Here is a 22146-nt window from a genome sequence, read left to right as displayed (position 1 = left end):
TCTGATCAATAACCATATTACGGTAAAAATTAAAAATAAATTTAAATGCATTAATTTTTGTTGTATGGAGAAAATATTAGTAAAATTATTACTTTATTAAAATATATATCAAAAAGTATAAAATAGAAGAAATATACTATGAAAATAAAAAAAACCTCAAAATATGCATTGATATAAAATAAATTTACAAAGCAGTAAAAATGTATTGGCTTCTCACTCTGCTATTTTTATAATAGTACAAAACATATATCAAAATGCTACAAGTCCTCTCCCCTAATGATAAATTTACATATGAATGTTTCAGATCAATGTAATACAGGTGCTCCTGTAAATAATAATTATAATATTATTTCTTTAGCAGACAGTGCACCGTTTAGATTATGAAATTAATCAATAAATAAAATATATATTTTAGTTTTTTTTTTATATAACAAATAAATAATAAGTAATAATCAACAATTTCTTTTTTATTTATAACTGTGTATGCTTTTTAGCATCAACATGCCAATGCTTCAGGTCTTTAGATTGCAGATTACGTATTATTTTTGAAAAATATTGATACCATATTATTCCAAAAATTGTACATAGAACAGTTTCCAAATAAAATCCATCAATTGTAATTTCACACTTTCCATCTGATGTTTGACAAGCCTAAAACATCAACATATATTAAATATTTTTAATAAAAATGACCTATTTAATGATATAACATTAAAAATTCATATGTTATGATAAAATACCAAAAATAAATTTGAAACATAAATTAACATAATTTATAAAAATATTTTTTTTTCATTAAATGTTTTTGTGTTAAATTTTTAACTATAAAAAGTATGATATTATTAAAAATGAAGAAAAAGTTTGAATTTTTACTAACATTAATTTCTGTTTCAGTGGAACATGTGTTATTTTCATTAATTGAACATTGTTTGTACGTCAAAAAATCAGTCATCCATAATGCAGCAGTATTAGCCCAAGCACCTCCTAAGTTTGTTAATGTGTTTAACAAAGTCATATTAGTGCCACCAAATAATGGATCACTTATACGGGCAAAAAACGCCATCACAGCTACAAACATTGAGTACATAGTCAACTGTATACAAAAACAAAATTATTAATAAAAAACAATAAAAACTATAAATTAATACTACTACATACCTGATGTAGTAAAAATGAGCTCAATACTATTATATAATAGAATATTGAAACTTTACCATCTTGGTCAATAAAATATGGTGTAAAGTAAACAATAAATGCAATGACAATACCAATTAATAATCTAGATTAGATAATTTTTAATTAAATTATTTTATATATACATGTTTATTTTATGTTAAATAGTTTCACCTGTATGGTATAGATTTTAAATATACATTCATTGGTTTAGGTCCAGCTGTGTACTTTGTTATCAATACTGGTATAATAATTTGAAGTGGTATTGATAATAGCCCAATTAAAGCAATGTCGTCTTTAGGAATACCTTTATCAATGATTTTTAAACTAGAAACAACATCAATTGCACTAAACCCTATCTAAATATTTTATAGTTAATAAAAAAATAATAAATGTTTCATATGATATACAAAACTACCTATGCATCATATTTTTTAACAAAATTTTTTTAAATTAAATTTTAAACATTAAAATTAAATATAATATAAATAAATAACAAATCTATTGCATAATTTAAAATATAAATGAGCATTGGAATGGGAAACGCCCCATCCTTTTATAAATTTATTTCTTTAGTAATTTTATTATTATTATTATTTATTAACAAAATAGAAATAAGTTAAAATTTATAAAATATTTCAGAATACCAAATCATTTTAATTTAATAAATTATGTGTATAATTTTTCAATTCAAGTTGCAGGTATCATATCATACATTATGAAACAAATTTCTGTCAACCATAATATAAATTTAAATTTATGTAAAATAATTTATTTTAAGATTGCAAAAGAGTAGTTGAACATTAATTATGATTAAACATTTTTTTTTTTTTTTTTTGATATTTCTAATTTATACACTATACAGTATACACAATAGACAAGAAAAATTAATTGATAAAATGAAATATTAATTATTTTGTTTTGAAATTGTATTAAAATATTGTAAATAATTTTATTCTAAAATTATAATTTTTATTTTATTTTAATATTACTCAGAGATTACAATTTTAAGTAATGATTAAGCATGTACTGCATTTAAATAAATATTATAAAATCATATTGTAGATTAAATTATTATTTTTATGAGCAAAAATTAATAAATAGATAGTATACTACTTGTTCAATTAAAAATTAAAATTAATAATACATTATACAATAATTTTTATCTAGTTTTTTAATTTACCTTAGCAGTAAGTAATACTATTGATAAACTTTTAACGCTCGGTAATCTCATGATATCTCCAAGAAGTTTATATGTTTGATATAAATTTAAATCAAGGCTATCATGTTGAGTTGATTGTTTTTTTTCATGTTTAAATATAGCTATCAATGTTGTAGCAATCATAAATGTATAACCCCAAAAATATAAAAAACCTAAAAAAAGCAAATTGATAAATTAGTAAAAAGAAATGAAGATGTTCTGCATAAGTTATATCTAAATGTTTAATACAATAAAAAAACAGTAAAAATAGTAGATGAAATCCACTTAGCTTGTTTTTATGATAATAACTTATTATAATAATTTACAAGCTAATTATTTTAGTTTATAAAGTCATCATTTTATATTTTATAATAAATTAAGAATTGAGATGATTTGATGCATAGAAATTTTTCTATAAAAAAAAGGACAGTAGTTATTAGTAAGGCTTGGATTTTGTAGCAAATGCTTCTTTTAAGGTGAGTATGATAGAAAGATAATTTTTATAAATAAATACAATTTTAATCGTTCAGATTTAAATGAAGTAAACTTTTTTTTTGCTTTTTTCCAAAAAATCTACTTTTTATTGCTTTTTCCTCTATTTGAATCTTTTTTCTTGATTTTTTAATATTTTTCTTGAAAATTTAACTTATTCCTATATATATATTATACTTGGACTATATTTATATTACCAGAAATTATAAAACCAGTAAATAATGTATGACTGATAAAATAACTATGGTTATTGTGCCAAAATAGTTTTATCTACAATATCTATAGTTGTATTTACGATTCAAATGAATTAGTTTACAAGAAATATACACCGATTATATCAGTTGACATAGAAAGGTCTTTTTCTATGTATAAAAATATATTAACACTCAATAGAATGAGTTTTAATAAAAGTAACTTGACTAAATACATGGTTGTAAATTCCATTTTTAATATTTAATTTTATGTGTAATTGAAATTTGTTTTTTTAGAATTAAATTTAATAAAAGCTTATTTTGCTTTTTTTGGCTACTTTAAATGTTTTTTTAAGGATTTATTTTGCTACAAAATTCGAGCCCTACTTATTAGGATAAAACTTATAACGTTAAATCAAAAACAAAAAATAAATTTCATCTGATATTAAATCAACAATATTAATATGATTTTAACTTTGTAATATATTTTATAATTACCTTGTAATGTGATTAAACCTTCTGTACTTTCAGTATATCGTAGCCATTTATTGCAAAAAGTAGGTGATTCTAATGTTATAAACACTACATAGCCAAGAAAAGCACCTATTGTTTGTCCTACACTATTACATGTTGAAGCATATCCTACATTTTCTCTGTAATTATTGATTAAAATAATTTATTAAAAAAAAAAATAAATAAAAACTACGCAATCATGCAAGTACTAACTTTCTTAACATTGTTAATGCCCAGCCATCAACAGCAATATCTTGTGTAGCTGCTAAGAAGTTTAAACAAAAAAACATTAATGTCAAAAAAGTAGTGTTTGGATTTTCTGTAAGCACCAGCCAATCATTGATATTCATTGCCAAAAATAACAGAAAAAAACCTGAAACATTAAGTCAATCTAATATGTATAACGTACTAAGAGAAATTAAATCATCAGTTTCTTTTTTAGATATTTAAATTTATTGTATATATATAAAAAATATATTACAATAAAAAAAATAATCATAATATAAACTAAGTACATTATAGTTTATGTAAATATTATTTAATCATAAGATTTTAGTACTTCTAGTATGATTGTTGAAAAATTCAATAGTTTTAATCAAAACTTTAACTTGTTGTCATTTGGTCAATTTTAATTTTAATGCTATGGTAAAAAGGATCAAATTTACTTAAAAAAATTTGGTCTATCTGAATTTGGTATTCAAGACACCTGTTGCCATTTAAAAAAATGCAAGTTATATTGCGCACGCGCACACAAAAAGATCTAAAAATGTAAAAATCATCAAGAAATATGTATTTATATATTCTCTATCTCCTTCCGAAAACTGCATGTCAATCTGATGTCACTGGACAAAATTATTTAGTATTACATTTAAAAAAAAACACACTGTATATAAATTATTTAGTTATCAAGTCTAACCAATTATTAAAATTGAAAAGATAGTTATACAGTTTTTCTAGTTGAATATTGTAAAATATAAAAATTAACAAAATATTGGAAATTTTTGACTCGGGTACGATTATTGACAAGTCGAGAACAAGAGTAACAATATTTTGTGTATTCATATAAATTCACTTTTCCCCTTTATATATATATATAAGAAATAATTTTATTTATTAATACACATTATATTTATTTTTAAAATCTATTTTAATTTGTTTACATTTTGTTGATTATGATGATTATTAGAGTAATTATTTATTAACACTGTGAAATTGGATAAGCCCAAACATTTGCCACTGCAATAACCTTATAATCTTTATATAATAAACACTTCATACACAAATGTACCTCGTATTACATAACTTTACTAGAAAAATCGAGCAATGATTTGTATTTAACAAATTTATTAATATTTAAACTTACCAATTAAATATTGTACAGGAACAAGCCAGGTTTTTCTTCTACCAAACTTTGGCCAAAATATAGAATCAACAATAGGTGCCCATAATAATTTCAAACTAAATGGCCATGTAGAAAAGCTAAATTGGGCCTAAAATTTTATACAATTAATTAATAATATAAATAAAATATTGCATTATAAATGATTCCACCTGTTCTGTATAAGTTATGTGTTTTTTCTGCATTATTATTGGTATAGCTGCTGAAAGTCCGAGTGGTACTCCTTGTAGTGTGTACAAAAATAACAAAATTGTTATGTTAAGTCTATCGCCAATAGTACAAGGTACAGCTTTAGGTACATTTAAGTTATGTTTCTTTTGCTTCGGAATACAATTTTCTAGTTTATCTTCATAAGCCATAGCCTTTCTTGGTTTGACTTTACTCATTGTATGTGTTTAATGTTATTGATGAATAATACTTGAAAACTATAACAGAAATCTAAAATAAAACCACTACACAATAGAAGATTTTTGAATATTAATGAAATTACTAATAAATTACTGATTACTTGTACACCTAATGATATTTTTATACATGTAATACTGACTTAGGTAGGTAGGTTTAACTATACAGGTACATAGATGATGTCATCTAAAGAAGACCAATTACACACAATATTAATCAAAATTTTATTTTGCACATTCTTTTTATTTTACATTTACGTAATTATACTTTATAGTAATTAATTATTAGCACTTAGTGCTTAGCAGAGGTCAACTAATCATTAAATAATTAATTTATATTAATAATTGTAAAAATTTTAAATAAATAGTAATAAAAAAAAAAATTAATCCACGTACAAGAAAATGTATATTGTATATACCGGTTCGAACGCATGCGCAAATTGTAAAAACATTACTATTAAACAATATTGTAATTTGCTTATAGATATAAGGTAATTTTGAACAACATTGATAAAAATTAAAATCTGTTATCATTTTTTATTGAAGAATATTGATAATAATTGATGAATAATCTCATATTTTATATTTTTATAAGACTTTTTTTATTAATTTATACAATGTTCCGTTTTCTGTGAAACTTACTTGTTTAATGCTATTTATTTTTATTAGTGGTGTTTCATACAAATTGATCTGTCTTTTATAGTGACTATTAATATTAAAATGATTCAATTTCATTAATGTTGTGTTATATTTATTTACATGTTTTTCTTTATAGTTAAATTTTTCCAACAAAATATATAAAATGTCTTGTTATGTCCAATATTGTCAAGAATGTAGCATTGCTATTTCTAATGCTGAAACAAATACCGATGGAGTAACTTATTATCTCATCAAAGTGAATGTTGGCGATGTTACATGGACTGTTCAGAAACGATACAAAGAATTTTTGGAACTGCACAAAAAATTAGTAAACGAACATACTGTGACCAAAGACATTTTACCTGGAAAAAAAATAATTGGGAACAAAGAACCAAATTTTATTGAAAAACGTCGGGTTGGCTTGGAAATATATTTACAAACAGTTTTGTCATTTTTGCAAAAATCAATGCCTGAAGAACTATTAGAGTTTTTAGAATTCGACAAATATGATGTAATCTTAATTGTCAAAAAATTAGCTGCAGATTTTTTTCAAAACGGTGATGATTACCTTTTAAATGATAATGGTTTTAATTTTAATGTTTTATTGTTGTATGCAATTAGTGAAAGACTAAAATTACCTTGTCCGGATAGTGAAAATAACGAGTATAATTTCAGTCATGTGTTGGATTTTTGTTCAAAGTTTAAATACTTAGCAATTAAAGGAGGAGATCATTATGTTGGTACAAGTAACATAATTTATAATAAATTAAGTTTTGAGCTATCATCTTTTAAGAATGTGAATAAATTTGAATGTTATAATATTGCCTATAATATGATATATAATTTAAAGACATTACGAGATACAGTTCGTATAATCACAGTTTACAACTCAAAACTCAAAACTCCTGAAGATATTTTATTATGTGATAACGTTCATAAAGAATGGTCTTCTGACATGGATTCTAGTATGATTTGGAATAAAGTAAAAGTAGTTGATTTCAGTTGGAATGAAATATTAACATTAAAAAGTCTCACAGTTTTAACACCAAATGTTAAAACAATAAATTTAAATGGAAATTTATTGAATACTATTGAAGATATGTCATCTCTTACTTATCTCAGTCACTTATCACTATCAAGTAATAATATTACTGAAGTATCTGATCTTCATACAAAACTAGGAAATGTCATATGTTTAAATTTGTCTTCAAATAAAATATCTAATTTGGAACCATTTTCAAAATTATTTTCATTAGAAATGTTGGACTTAGGCTCAAACTTAGTTAATGACATAGATCAGTTAAAATATTTGAGTGAATTACAGAATATGAATTATTTAGTTTTGTCTGGAAATCCTGTGTCAACTGTAGTTGATTACAGAATTAAAGTACTAGGAATACTAAAAAAGAAAACTTCAGATTTTTGTTTAGATAATGAGAGACCCACTCAAAAAGAACTAGATACTGTAGCAATAATGCATGCATTAAAAGTTGCCAAAGAAGGTAAAACATTATTTGATAGATGATTTAGGTTATTCTAAAACATTATTTTTGTTCTTTGTTGTCGTTAAACTATAATTATTTTTATTTGTTATTTTATATTAATATTTATTATTTGGTTTTTGTCTTGTGATAATAATATACCTTTTGAATTGAATTATTTTTTATTTTGTTAATCATTTTTATGTTTTATATTATGTTTAAATTTAAACTGTATACATGCATAAAATATAAAATCTTTCAATTGTAAGATTTTGTGTTATATATAAAAAAAAAAAATCAAACTAATATAAATTAAATAATTACATGATTTTGTTACTATTTTTATTTTTTTTACTTATTAGTTTAAAAGAAATAATTAAGAAAATTGCACATATTGGTCATATTGTTTACTTGGTCAGCATTTACAAATATAATAATTATTAAATTATTTCAGTTATCAAGTAATAAAAGATAACTAAGAATCAATACCAAATATTAAATTATGCTCATTCTGATGAACACTACTTAAAATGTAATTATAAAATAATGAGATATTTTGTTTATTAACAATAATTTATAACATTTTTCTTTTGTTCTATGGTAGTTATTATTTATTATGATTGAAAAAAAAGTTGAATGTTTATCACGTGAAACGACGAGTTTAGTACCAGATATTTGTTCTAAAATATCACCATATTAATTTTTAATCTGATATTTTATTTATATTTTTAGTCTTAGTTTATATCTTATCAATTAGAATAATAATAATTCTCCATTATTTTTTTTAGATGATTATTTCGTATTTATTCAGCATGACATAGAATGTAATATGTGTTGTTTGCATTATCTGTAACAGGGCTAAGCTAAGTGACTAAATCTATTTTTAAATAGTAGAAGTTATTTCAATCCCCTATTAAAATCCCCCAGGGATATTCCAATATTAAATCTTTACATTACTAAAAAACCCTAGACAAAGGTTAAAATGGAAGTGGTATTATATAAACGTATAATATTAAGGGAATTAAATGTTGCTAATGAGCGACTCATAAATCAACTACTTTCTTGCTTATGTCTTAAAGTACACCTAACTGTATAAATTTATGGTGTATTATTCGTATAAAATATAAATTGCTTACTTCAAATAAAAATAAAATATTTATTATTTATTAAAATAATTAAATTATCTACGAACATAAAATGTTTTAATGCGTTTACTGTTTAATGTTTAATGTTTATGAAATATGAATTTAGAATTTAAACTGTTGTGTGATTACGTAACTATTATCAAATAGCTAAGCAGTGCCACCATTAACTAAATAAAACTGTATTTAAATACATTTTCGATAAGGTGATAAAATTATTTATTATCGGTTGGTAACAAATTTAACGTAGTTAAGTTTCAGCATTGGTTGTTATTGTTATTTGTTTTTCAGAATTTCGGATAACGGCTTTATGGCTCGTGTCTTTATACTTTATAGTTTACACTTTACAGACCATAATCGTAGTGACCATACCACCAGTTTATTGCTTACAATTGGCATTATTTATATATTAATTATTAAGTACAAATAGTAAATACTGTATAACAATAAGTTTTACGTTCATGGTTTAGTTAAGTCTTAACTCTTAAAAGTCGATTTATTTTGAAATATCCCTTGTGTGGAAGTAAGTGTACTATTAATATTAATCCTGTTAATGAATTAGATTTTGAAGAAAACAATAATTTAATATTTGACTTATTTTATAATTGTAATTTTATTTGATTGGTTGTACCTAATTATCTAACTTTTAATTTATGACAATGTCATGTTAAAATATTTAATTTTATTTATTATATATATATCTGTACAAACTCTGGTACAATTTTGGTGTAGTAGTATTATATTGTTTTTTGTGAATATTGCTTTTGTTTAGCTGATTTCTTAACTACCTAATCAGCTTTATTTATGTCAGTTTCCCATAATTGGTGTACTTGTCAAATATATGTGCATACATATACTTCAATAATTTTTTTTTTTGTACTATCCCTTTAATTTAACTATGTTTTGTTAATGGTAGTGTTTTGGTATGTACCACTATTACAGTATTGATATTTCATTAATACTTATGCATTATATTCCAGATACATTAGTTGGTCATCTTTTATTGATTCTATATCATTACCTAACCTAATCATGTATTTTTGTACCTTTTTACTATTATAATTTTATTAGGTTTATTGTAGAATTTGTGTCATTTTATTCATTAAAGGTACTATGGCCAGTTTCATAAATTAAGCATTTCCACATTTATTGAGACTTAAAATTCTATAAAATTAATAGTGTCTACAATAAATTTTAAAATTATTCATTAATTAACTGTTAAGATCTATGGATAGAATATTTTGTCTATTTAAGCTTGGCATCTTGCCCGTATATTAGAATTCCATTAACCTATTTTTAAGTATATTGGGTATGTATTTTTTGTGGTCTAAATGTTACATCTATTAGTTTTTGAATTTCTGATTAATTTGGTAAAAAGAGCCAATGTATTAAATGTATAGACCTCAAACATTCTATAGTTATGGCCATATAATAGTTTTTTCTGACAATTGTTTGTATATGTTTTGAAATGTTAAAAAACAGCGAGCATACAAATATTAAAACTTTTTAAATAATTCCATACCAAATTGACTATAATTTCAAGTAGACTTGGTTAGTTGTGTAAACCCAGCTTAACATTTTTTATGAGATTGGTGATTACTAATTTTTCAACTTCTAGGAGATGAAAATTACCATCTAGGAGAGAAATAGTGATAAAACCAAGCAAGTAATACTAAAAATGAATTTTCAAGTTTCGTGTTAAATGAAAAGAACCAAATATTTAAATTTTTTCGTGTTATTAATTAAGTTTTCAAGTAACTATGAATTTTTAAAAATAAATAAGAGGTAAACTAAGTTTTCCTGAAAAAAAAAACTGGCTTATGATATAGTTGATGGTCATTTCTTTTTAAGTACAATATAATATAGGTAATATACCAATTATTCATATAAGATAAAACATTCATTTTTTCATAAACTACCTATTTATAGTATTGAAAATATTTATTTTACGTAACTAAATTGTTATTAACAATTATTGAATTTAATTTTTACTATTTTTTCCTTTTTTGATTAACATTATATATTTTTATTTCAAATTTCAATGAAGAATATTCTTTAAAGTTTTTAAATAAAAATATATATATATTTTAGTTAATAATATGGTTATAATCTTAAATTTTTTTAAAGTTTAAATTGGTATAATAATAGACTAGCACTTGTAGGATATCTCTTTGCCATTTTATTTAGCTTATTTAAAATTGAAATATCTATAGGCTATAACTTTTAAACTGCTTGTCAAAATTTTATTTTCATGTATCAAAATACTCTATAACTACTTTAATTTGGTATAAGAAATTAAAATTGTATGTTTTCATTGAAAAAATGTATGTGATTAAAAAAACTTATTAAATAAATGTTATTTTTGATTATATTACAGAAATTAAATTTCATTAAAATTATGAGTCGAGCAGCAAAAGATACATCAATGGCTCGTAAGAAAAAGTTAGTTCGTCTAAGCAAATTATCTATTGGAGATGAAGAAAATTTTGAACCCCCGCAAAAATCATCTACTCCGTCTAAACTTTATAAAAATAATTCAAAAAGGATTTTAAAAGATAATAATAGCTTAAACATAAGTGTAATAAATAAAGAGGACAAAAATAAAACAATAAATACAGAATTTGATTGTCACCAATTCAAACCTATATTACCTGTTATAGAAGAAAATGTAAATTATGGTCGAGTTCCGGAACTATTTCATAGTGATCCAGAAGATGAACCTACTGTAACTGAAAATTTAACTGTCACTACTACAAATGATTCTGATGACAAATGGACAACTTTTTCTGATGTTTCTGAAGAAAGAAGCTGTACAAATGTTACAGATTTATTAGCTGAAATTGAAGCTGACATAGATGTCAGATTTAAAAAACCACCGAGAAGATCATATCCTGGAAAAAAAAGAAACAATAAAAGTTTGTATGAAGACAAAGAAGAAGAAGAAAAAATAGACGTAAAAATAACAAAAAAATACAGAAAACATAAACCAAAGAAAAAGGATCCTCAAGAAGAGGCATTTGTTCAATCAATGAATGAGCATTTTACAGATATTGAATCATTTAGTTTAGCTGTAGAATAGTTTAAAACTACATGTAAATATTTTCAATATTTAAGAATTACAAAAAATAATTATTGGAATTGATAAAGAAATAATCATCAAGAGGTGTTTTCTTAGAAGAAATCGAAGAATGTCATTTGTAGTATAATGGAAGCATGAACGGAATTTATAGATTTTCCAAAATTTGAAGAAATTTGTTATTATACATTATTATTATATTTATTATTAAAAGTTTTATGTTGTATAAGTGTTTTTCTAAATCTTTGTATTAAAGTCAATCGTATAATGTATCAAGTTGTCTTATTTAAGATTAACTATAATTAATTTGAAGCAAATAATTAATGTTTATTGCAATGATATGTACTATTATTAAGTCACTGTTTAATAAATTTATTTATTATAATAATGATATCATTTATTGTATTGTTAATTTAATTTAAAATCTGCAGAAAAATTTCAATTGCAAAAATTCTTACTAAACCTAACTGTACTATACTCATGTTGAAGGGAAGTAATTAATTATCTTACAAGTACTTTAAAATAAATTATACCTATTAAATTTATTGAGAACCATTTATAACTAATTTGAAGACTATATTATAGTTTTTATCCTCTATTATTATATTGATATGAATTTAAATAAAATTATTAATAAACTTTTTTATAGTAATTTAATAAAAACTTAAATCACCTAAATTTTCATATTTCTGTGTACCATCTACCTATTAAGAATTTGAGTTTCATTATAAACATGGAGGATTTTAGCAAAAAATATTAGTACCTATATTTAAAATTTTTGCCTTACTGTACAAATCTGAAATAGTTTAATTAGTCTACACAAACTAAGATAATAATATTTAATAAAGTTACTAAAAATTTTATAACTTACATTAATTTAATTCTAATAGAAGTATATTTTTAATTTATAAATAAGTATACCATTTAATCTATAAACACATGCGACACTATTCTAACGCACAGTTGTGTTTGATAACAAAATATAAATTATAAATACATTTTAGATTTCTTTAAATGAAGTAATAAATCATGAGTATATTGATTTTAGAATAGTTCATTTTCTTTAGTCTCAATTTCTACAACTTTGATTTAAGTTGCTGGTTGTAAAATGGATATTATTAGTGCTTACTTTTTTAAAAAGCCAAACATTTCAAAAAATATATAAAAAAAACAATAATTTCTCTTAGTAGGTATTCTAATTTGAAAATCAAGAACTGTAGATAATTTAATTTTTCACCAGATATTTTTTATTAACAATTTTTTTATGTGATATAGACATATTCACTAAACCACAAACTATCAATAACAATATTTGATATCTTCCCGTTCCTATAGTAATAATTATAAAATAAATATTATATACTATGATGTAAGCAATAACCAAAATGTATAAACATTTTTGTAAAGTTATAACAAGAAATTGAATACGAATTTTCACAAAATAATTAAATATAACGTAAAATTGTCCACGGATTCTCATAAGATACACACTATCTACAAATTATACGTATATCAACTCCGTGGAATTATTTATTATTAATATATTTATTATTTATACCAATTATTATAATTTATAACACATGATACATTAATACTGTCGGATAGCCTTTATGTTTAAGAAAAATTAAAGAATATTTAAAATCACAATTTAAAATGTAGTTAATTCCATTCCCTTTTTTGCCTGAAATATCTTCTACCAATCCAAAATTCAAATTCCAACAAGAAATATAATACGAATATCCTCCACTATAGAAATAAATAACAATTAACAATATAATACCATTAGGCACATTGATATTACAACCATCAAATCATCTTAAAATTCTAAATACTGAAATTCATACGGTTGTGTTTTCATACCTAACTACAAAAGTTTAGTTGAATTAATAGGTACCAATTCCGTGAGGTGAATTAAGCGATGTAAATTAATTGTCTTTTTATCGCCTTAATCACGCGTTTCATGTTTATTCACGTGCCTACATTTTATTCAGGTACCAAATACCTAATATTATAAACGTGAGTATATGATTATTTTTTAATCATTGCGTTGAAATAATTTAATAACTTAGTAGAAAAAAAAATATTTATTGTTAATATTTTACAGATTGTAATACATATCTATAAAAAAAATTTAAAACACATGATTCAATATTTCTCATAAGTTCTTGTTTAGAGTGACTAAATAATTTTTATGAATGATAATTAATAAACATTGTTTTTTTTTATATATTCTTAAATGTACATAGTAGGTATTATATCTAGTTCATATTTTAGTACTTTTTAGTATTATAAAATTCGAGTTTTGAAATTTAAGTAACTTTATATTTTTGTAAGCAATATAAGCTAACATTGGACAATACTAATAGTGTGTAATTAAATAACGGGACAACTCGTAAAGTCTTGAGCTTCTATTTGAGAATAGATTATTTTAATATTAATTATTGATATTCATTAAACATTTAGCCATTAAATTTTTTTTTTTAAAGGTCAATTTTCATCATGGTTATTGAATAATGATTGTCTTTTGTCTTATTGACTATGTCACTATTTACTATTTAGTCACTAGTTAGTAGTTACTATTCATTAAGTCAGTCCTTAAAAATCGTATGATTGGTATCAGAGTAGATCACTGTGTTTGGTTTGCATCATGAACTAAGATATACATATATATATATAGTTCATGGTTTGCATGTATGATTTGTTCAATGTTCCCGCTTTAATAAACATTCAAAAAGGCGACAGCTGATGCCTGGTTTATGGGCAAATTGGAGGTTATGTGTTAGCGACATGAATGATGTTGTAAACGTAATCGGGTAGTAAAATATATGCTGATAAACATATAATAAAACGGAAGAAAACGACTTTTGAAAAATTGAAGTTTGTTTACACTGTTGGACACACAATAGTTAATATTTTTATGGAAATTCATTAATCTAGGATCTGGTTATTAGTTTTGAACCGGTAGCAATGTAAAGACTAAACAGTTTTTAATTAATTTTACATTTTTATAATTCTATGAAGATGGAATAAGTTTGACCGATGAATATATGATTAGTACTGTGTGACTATTGACTATCTGAATGAGGTAATTACTTGTGTGCATATTATCATATTTTGTTCTTAGTCATGTGGCTATCGGCTGTCTTATTGGTTTTGATGTTCGATTTTAGTGTATTATATTCTCAGAAGTTAGTCAACTAAAAACACCATTATGTCCGAAAAAAAAGCTAAAAACAATGCCGATTGGAAAAAACGTGTTAAAGCCGAGTATTTTAGATTACTGCAGGCCAAAAAAACAAAGAAAGACGATGACAATGTATTGGCATGCATCAATAATCAGAAGAAGCTGTATGGTAAGTTAAAATGTTATATTTTTATTTTATTATTTTTATTTATGTTTTATTTGTATTACTCAGAAAAAAAAGCAGAAGAACTCAAACGATTGTTGTCGAGAAAAGCAGTTTGGGAATGTCGACCATACATAGAAACAGTATCCAGATCCAAACGGTCAGAAGTATCCAAAGTGGATGGTATTGGTGAAGAAACTATGAGTGTTCCAATTAAAATAATTAACGCTGTAGCACCTATACCTACTATGTATATCTGGGCACCGATTCAACAAAATTTCATGGTAATAATTGATAGACAATATATACCTAAACTTTCTTTCAATCTTCGAGTCATTATAATATTTTGTTAAATAACTTTATTGTTGATTTTTAATAGTTTATGCTAGAAGCTAATAATAATTTAAAAAAATTTGATATTGTTTTTTAATTATTTAATTGCAATTTAATGTCTTGTAGGTAGATGATGAAACTGTTCTACATAATATCCCCTACATGGGAGACGAGGTACTTGATCAAGATGGTTCTTTTATTGAAGAATTATTAAAAAATTATGATAATAAAGTTCATGATGATGATGCCGCAAACTTTCTAGATGACCAGGTGTTTGTTGACTTAGTCCATGCACTCATACCATTTCAGGTAAAATAAAATAAATCTATTTTGTAATTGAGATTTAATGTTAATAAACTTGTTTAGCAAGAAGAAGATAAAGAACAACAAAGTTTATTGACACCAAAAATGGTGTTAAAAAACAGTAAGGATGATAGGCCATTTCCTAGTATGGCTATATTTGAAGCTATGTCAGCTGCATTTCCTGATAAAGGTTCTCCTGAAGAATTCAAAGAAAAGTGAATATTATATTTACTAATTGATTATTTTGTGTAATATTTTAAAATTTTTAAATGACAGTTTAATTACAATTTTCAATGTGTAAAATAGATATTAATCATATACAATAGAAATAGAGATTACATAAACTTAACATATTTTCTAAACATAATTAATATGACATAAAATATCCTATATTATTACAATAGAGATAGAGACTAAATAATTAAACTTATATATCTAGTTATAGCCAATACAAACAAACAATTAGATTAATATAATAAGAAAAAATAAAATAAAAATATGAGTTAAATTAAAAGATATTTATATTTAATATTTAAAGATTTTTATGTCATTAATTTTATTTCTAACCAATAATAAAATATTGAAAAGTGAAAAAGCTATGTAAATATATCTATATCTGAATATTAATTTTTTTTAGGTATATTGAATTATCATCTTGTGTTGACCCTAATGCACAGCCATCTCAATGCACTCCAAACATTGATGGACCAAAGGCTGAATCTGTACCTAAAGAGCAAACTATACATTCATTTTTAAATTTGTTTTGTAGAAGATGTTACAAATATGATTGCTTTTTACACAGTATGTATATATTACTTCTTGTAAGTAACTATTATTTCTAATCATTAAACTCTTATTTGTTTATGTTTTAGAACTTAAAGAACACGATTCTGGTACTAATTTGCCAATTGGTCTTAAAGGACCTTTGTTAAAACCATTTTCATCTCACTGTAGTCAAGATTGTTATATGTTACTTGTAAGAAATTTATCATATTTAATACATTAAATAAGATTATAGACATACATTTTTTTGCCAGGATGGAATGAAAGAAAAATTAGCTGCTATTGCAGAAATTAAAGCTGAAAAGCAAAAACAAGCGGATAGAGATGAAGAAACAAATAGATCTGGGTCTACAACAATTTCTAGTAATACGAAAGAGTTGTCACCTCCGAATGAAAATAATGAAAAACCTGTAGGTTCTTCTGTTAAGTTGTCAAAAAAAGATAGTTCTGATTGGGGTAATGATGCTAGTTCTGAAGATAGCAGAGATAGCAGTAAAGGTAATGTATTAGTATAATAATGAATAATTTAAAATTATACATTTTATAATGGATAACGCTTAATTTCTTTTTTTCAACAGATGGGGAATTAGACATGGAAGATCCATTATCAACAAAAACATCTTTTTCTTTACTTCCACGCATGAGTACTGAAGATAAACAAGTGTGGACTGGATCAGATCAATCAATTTTCCGTGCACTTCGTCGTACATTCCTGAATAATTATTGTGTCATTGCTCAGATGATGTTAACAAAAAGTTGTCAGCAGGTTTATGAGTTTGCACAAAATGAAAATGATGAAGTTACTGTTGAAGAAGCAATTAGTGAACTAACTCCACCTAGAAAAAAAAAGAAAAAGTTACGTTTATGGCAAACACATTGTCGAAAAGTACAACTAAAGAGAGACTCTGCATCAAATCATTTATATAATTATACCCCATGTTCTCACCCACCAAATCAAGGATGTGATGCAACTTGTCCATGTGTAATGGCACAGAATTTCTGTGAAAAATTCTGCAAATGTAGTTCAGATTGTAAGTGTTCTAAGATTTCTTATATCATATTGTGTATTTAATGTAAATACTTTTTGTATTTTAGGTCAAAATCGTTTTCCGGGTTGTCGGTGTCGTGCTCAGTGTAACACAAAACAATGTCCTTGTTATTTAGCTGTTCGTGAATGTGATCCAGATTTATGTTTAACTTGTGGTGCTGATCAGTTTAATTTAGAAAATATAACATGTAAAAATGTCAGTGTTCAAAGAGGCCTCCGTAAGTTTACTTTAAAGTACAATGTATTAGAAGTATTTACATTTATAATAAATAATTGTGTTATATTTTAGGCAAACACTTATTAATGGCACCTTCAGATGTTGCTGGTTGGGGTATATTTTTGAAAGATTCAGCTCAAAAAAATGAATTTATATCTGAATATTGTGGAGAAATTATTACTCAAGATGAAGCTGATCGGCGTGGAAAAGTTTACGATAAATATATGTGTAGCTTTTTATTTAATTTAAATCATGGTATGTATTAAAATTAACTCATTGATGATGTTTTGCATAAATAACTTATATGTTATGGTTTATATAATAGATTTTGTTGTTGATGCTACACGAAAAGGCAATAAAATAAGATTTGCCAACCATTCAATTAATCCAAATTGTTATGCTAAAGTTATGATGGTTAATGGTGATCATCGAATTGGTATATTTGCCAAACGTCCTATACAACCTGGTGAAGAATTATTTTTTGACTACAGGTTATTAATTTATTTTCAAAAATTATTAAACATTTATATATTAATAATTTTGTACTAATATATATTTTGTTTTAGATATGGACCAACTGAGCAACTTAAATTTGTTGGAATTGAAAGAGAGATGGAATTCTTACCTTAAGTTTTCTAACATGATAGATTTTTATTGATTTTACTAATCAACAATTTCATGGCATGTATGTTATAAATACACAAACTATTTACAGTATTTAGTGCTATATAAGAATTACTTATAAATTGTAATACGTTAAAATTATTAAAATATGCAGATATAATTTAATTATACTGTACTTAGTTAATTTAAAAAAATAATTAAAAATTTATTCATGCTACATTAAAATAATTAATAATTTTCAACAGCTTGAATAGATCGTTATATTTTTTATAACAATTTTGTTTAATAACTACTTTATTCACGTATGTATTAGTTAATTATACAAACAATTCAAACTTTGCACCAATTAGTATTTTAATTATTTTGTTTTTAAAATTAATTTTATTATTATTCAAGTTTTCTTGCTGTTAAATGTTTTTAGATAACACTGTAAGTTATATAACTGGTTCTAATACTGTAATATTAAAAAAAATCTTATTTCATTGACTTTTTTTTAAATTGATAATTGTACCAACCAGAATTTAAATACTTAATATTACTTATTTAATTCAGTAAATTTATTGTACAATAAGTCATTTTATAACAATATAACATTGTAAACAATCACAATTAGAATTGTATAAGATTTCCATGACTTTATTTTACGTTTTCTAATTCATGGTTTTAATTTTTCTATAACTTAAGAAAATGTTGCTTAAAATAACTTAAAAATTTATATTCATTAATCATCATTATCAATTATGAAATAAAAAATTCAAAGATAATTCCCTAAAGTTGATGCAGAAGTCCTGCTAAATACACGATGTGTAATCTATGATGCATGTTTATTCACTTCTATCTTTGTTGATTAAACAATTTTAACTCTATTATCTGTATACTATAATCTGGTTTAAATTTCAAATATAGTAAGTAAACAGTGGCATATTTATTGGTGTGGGTGAGTTAGACACTTTTATATGTATAATATAAAAATATTAATTAATAATAATACAATTAATTTTTAACTTTTCTGATATCTTAATAAAATATATATAATTGCTTAATAAATCCTAAATATGTCACTGGAAGAAACTATTGACAATCTAGTCCCTAGATTTATGTTGAATATTAAAACTTAACACATATTATGTTTAAAATTTTGTTCATTAAATATATATAAAATAATTAAGTAATAGCAGTAGTATTAGTAATGTTATTGTTTTAAATATATGTTCATTGATTATTTTGTTGTATTATATAAAAAGACCTAATCTATTAGTTATATTAAGTCAATTTTTTTTTTTTAAACATTTTAATTATCTGGAATTACATGTTTTTTCATAATTTTTATTTTATCTTTTCTACTAATGCTGTGAAACTAATTTAATTTGTATATTCAATTAGATTCTTTTGATTTAAAATTTTAATGTTGATACAAATTGCAATAGAAAATGTTATTTAAAAAGTATTGAACAAATATAAGTAAAACCTTTGTTAATATTAAAATTTAAAATAACATTTATTTATTTTTTGCTTTTAAAAAAAAAGATTATAATATTATTTCATTGCCTCTCCAATTACTTTAAATTTATTTTATATTTTGTAGTTGGTTTTTATTACTTATCAACATTTTATACTTATATAAATCCATTTATTCTTATCAAAAATATATTATTAGAAAATTGTACACTGGCTTATATATTAAGGGGCTTATATTTTAATATAATGTGAAGATACTTTTTTGAAATTTAAAACTAAAGAATTTATATAGTATGATTTTGGGCTTGATAATTATGTCTAACATTCAGCTATAAACTATAATACTACATATGTAAATCAATCTATGATAATATCACAAATTAATGATGGTTAAGTTATAGTTGTAACAATACTAGAAATATATTATATTTCAATTATTAAAAAATATATTTATAAGATTAATTTTTGTAATAAATGTATTTAATTTTAATCATTTTTATTATTTTTAACAAGAATAAAATATTTTTAATACTTCAATTTAGAAAAATGTATTAAATTTAATTTTGAATTTTTGCTTAAAAAATATCAGAAATTCTATAGTAAGTTTATTTCATAAAATAGATCGCATTTTTTAAAATTAGTATTTGTTTTCTATTTTTATTTTATTTGTTCTTTAAATACATCTAAAATACTAAATGATTATAGTGGTTTGCTCAAAGTATTTTTCTATATATTAATACTTTTAAAGCATTTCTTGTACTCGAATATATTTGTCATGTCATGACTAGGTTTTGGGGTAAGTCTAATTCTGAAGGCAATGGAGATTATGATTCTCAAATGAAGGCACTTAAGCTGGATATTAATCTAGCTGAATAGTGTCTATAAATTGGTTAGCATCTATTTAATAAGACACAGAACTTTTCTGTTTATTATTTTTTACTATTTGGTAATTATAGTAGTATATGGATAATTTAAGTTTTAAAATAAATATATATTACATGGATAGTACCAAAATCACGTTAAGAAATATTTGGGCCTCACTCAACTTGTCAACACACTATCTACCACTTCATATTAAAATAATAAAATTATCATCATTACCTAATTGTTCTTTACATTGATATTATTAATACTTATATTACTTTTAAATTTGTTAAATTGGTAAATTAGTATATCCTAAATGAAATATAGCAAATACTGCCAATAAGGGAGGCATGACCCTCGTGTCCTTCCTGGGTTCGTCACTGTAATATGAAAATGTAATTAATTGTTTTCTTGGTTAAAATTTATTTTATGTATTCCTTACATTAATAATGACTGTAGAAAATGTAGAAAGGGCATTCACAGAACACAGAACTTAAATTTAAAATTATTTCAAAAACACTAAGGCCCAGATTGAACCGGCAAGCTACCGAGAAAATCTCGGTGGGCTTAATATATTCAGGTTATTGATTTCATGAATTCAAAAAAGTTGAAAATTTAAAAAAAAAGTAAATTTTACACTAAATTAATTGACTTTATACAGTTTAAAGAAATTATTTCTTTAATACATAGTAAGAAATCATATGATAGAAACAAATATTAATTGGAATAAAGTCCATACCTATTAGGTACCTACTAAAACAGTAACTTTTCCAATCACATAATTTTATTTTATTCATTCAATATATTTAATTAATGTTTAAAATCATAATATTTTATACTTACAAAGTTATGTTCATTAAAATTGCTTACTTATAAATATAAATCAAAAGTTGAAATAATATTCTTTGTATTACCTAAATTATCTATTGTATGTTATGAATAATTAGTATAGGTGACATTTTTAACTGACTTATCAAGTAAATTTAATATATTATTATATTATTTACTATATAGCTACATATATTATACATAATATTTATATTTAACAACGGTAAAAATAAATATGAGTGCCCTAATAAATAAATAATTTTTTTTTAGTACAAGATTATATGAATAATGATTTTACATACCTAATTAGATATAATAAATCATTTAAAAAAATAAATACAATTTGTACAAATTAATTAAATGAATTAAAAGTTCAAAAAAGTATATTACATAATAAAAAGAAACAAAAATGTATTATAAAATTAAAAAATAAATAATTTTTCAACCTCACAATAGTTTCATTAGAAGGTAATGTGTAAATATAAATAGAGAGGTGGGGGATACTGAATTAATTTATATTTTTTAAAACACAATTGGCATTTTTAATAGATGTGTTTATTTTATAAGAAGCAAAATGATTTTTGAAAATCAATTAATTTTAATATAACATGAGTAATATGATACATATTA

General features: G+C 23.3%; 4 protein-coding genes across 7 annotated transcripts; 3 read left to right on the top strand and 1 right to left on the bottom strand.

Annotated features, from left to right (window-relative positions):
* Nucleotides 1-405: 405 nt before the first annotated feature.
* On the bottom strand, nt 406-5747 carry LOC112604171 (acetyl-coenzyme A transporter 1-like). 4 transcript variants are annotated; one of them, XM_025353107.1, is made up of 10 exons: nt 5460-5747; nt 5122-5394; nt 4934-5060; nt 3784-3943; nt 3556-3710; nt 2357-2547; nt 1348-1532; nt 1159-1279; nt 878-1093; nt 406-651 (listed from the first exon to the last, which is right to left on the bottom strand). In XM_025353107.1, the coding sequence occupies exons 2-10, from the start codon at nt 5353-5355 to the stop codon at nt 472-474; spliced, it is 1569 nt and encodes a 522-aa protein (XP_025208892.1). In that variant the 5' UTR covers nt 5356-5394; nt 5460-5747; the 3' UTR covers nt 406-471. The 4 variants fall into 4 exon arrangements, with proteins under 4 accessions (XP_025208892.1, XP_025208874.1, XP_025208883.1 ...); XM_025353089.1 differs by having other exon boundaries at nt 5471-5747; XM_025353098.1 differs by having other exon boundaries at nt 5478-5747.
* Nucleotides 5748-5975: 228 nt separating this feature from the next.
* On the top strand, nt 5976-7577 carry LOC112593607 (nischarin). Its single transcript, XM_025338094.1, has one exon. It carries the CDS (start codon nt 6176-6178, stop codon nt 7535-7537), a length of 1362 nt encoding a protein of 453 aa, XP_025193879.1. The 5' UTR covers nt 5976-6175; the 3' UTR covers nt 7538-7577.
* A 1329-nt stretch (nt 7578-8906) lies between these two features.
* Nucleotides 8907-12056, top strand: LOC112594157. The gene is made up of 2 exons (XM_025338816.1): nt 8907-9158; nt 11013-12056. Exon 2 carries the CDS (start codon nt 11034-11036, stop codon nt 11712-11714), a length of 681 nt encoding a protein of 226 aa, XP_025194601.1. The 5' UTR covers nt 8907-9158; nt 11013-11033; the 3' UTR covers nt 11715-12056.
* A 2526-nt stretch (nt 12057-14582) lies between these two features.
* LOC112597054 (histone-lysine N-methyltransferase E(z)) lies at nt 14583-18399 on the top strand. Its single transcript, XM_025342963.1, has 13 exons — nt 14583-14796; nt 14882-15064; nt 15128-15342; nt 15518-15700; nt 15758-15909; nt 16332-16495; nt 16567-16670; nt 16732-16975; nt 17056-17508; nt 17573-17743; nt 17815-17997; nt 18068-18233; nt 18309-18399. Exons 2-13 carry the CDS (start codon nt 14923-14925, stop codon nt 18370-18372), a joined length of 2241 nt encoding a protein of 746 aa, XP_025198748.1. The 5' UTR covers nt 14583-14796; nt 14882-14922; the 3' UTR covers nt 18373-18399.
* Nucleotides 18400-22146: the final 3747 nt, after the last annotated feature.

Source organism: Melanaphis sacchari, unplaced genomic scaffold, assembly GCF_002803265.2.
Source record: "Melanaphis sacchari strain LSU unplaced genomic scaffold, SCAv2.0 Contig0_pilon_pilon, whole genome shotgun sequence".
Lineage (NCBI taxonomy): Eukaryota > Metazoa > Arthropoda > Insecta > Hemiptera > Aphididae > Melanaphis > Melanaphis sacchari.
Note: the sequence above shows the minus strand (reverse complement) of the source record. Positions and strands in the feature narration are given on the sequence as shown.

Coding starts and splice junctions, on each gene's coding strand:
- LOC112593607 (XM_025338094.1), top strand. CDS start 6,176: ATGTCTTGTTATGTCCAATATTGTCAAGAATGTAGCATTGCTATTTCT.
- LOC112594157 (XM_025338816.1), top strand. CDS start 11,034: ATGAGTCGAGCAGCAAAAGATACATCAATGGCTCGTAAGAAAAAGTTA.
- LOC112604171 (XM_025353107.1), bottom strand. CDS start 5,355: ATGAGTAAAGTCAAACCAAGAAAGGCTATGGCTTATGAAGATAAACTA. Junction 1,280..1,347: donor TTAAAATCTATACCATACAG/GTGAAACTATTT, acceptor TATCTAATCTAG/ATTATTAATTGGTATTGTCA. Junction 652..877: donor CCACTGAAACAGAAATTAAT/GTTAGTAAAAAT, acceptor TTGATGTTTTAG/GCTTGTCAAACATCAGATGG.
- LOC112597054 (XM_025342963.1), top strand. CDS start 14,923: ATGTCCGAAAAAAAAGCTAAAAACAATGCCGATTGGAAAAAACGTGTT. Junction 15,343..15,517: donor CGATTCAACAAAATTTCATG/GTAATAATTGAT, acceptor AATGTCTTGTAG/GTAGATGATGAAACTGTTCT. Junction 16,976..17,055: donor TAGCAGAGATAGCAGTAAAG/GTAATGTATTAG, acceptor TTTTTTCAACAG/ATGGGGAATTAGACATGGAA.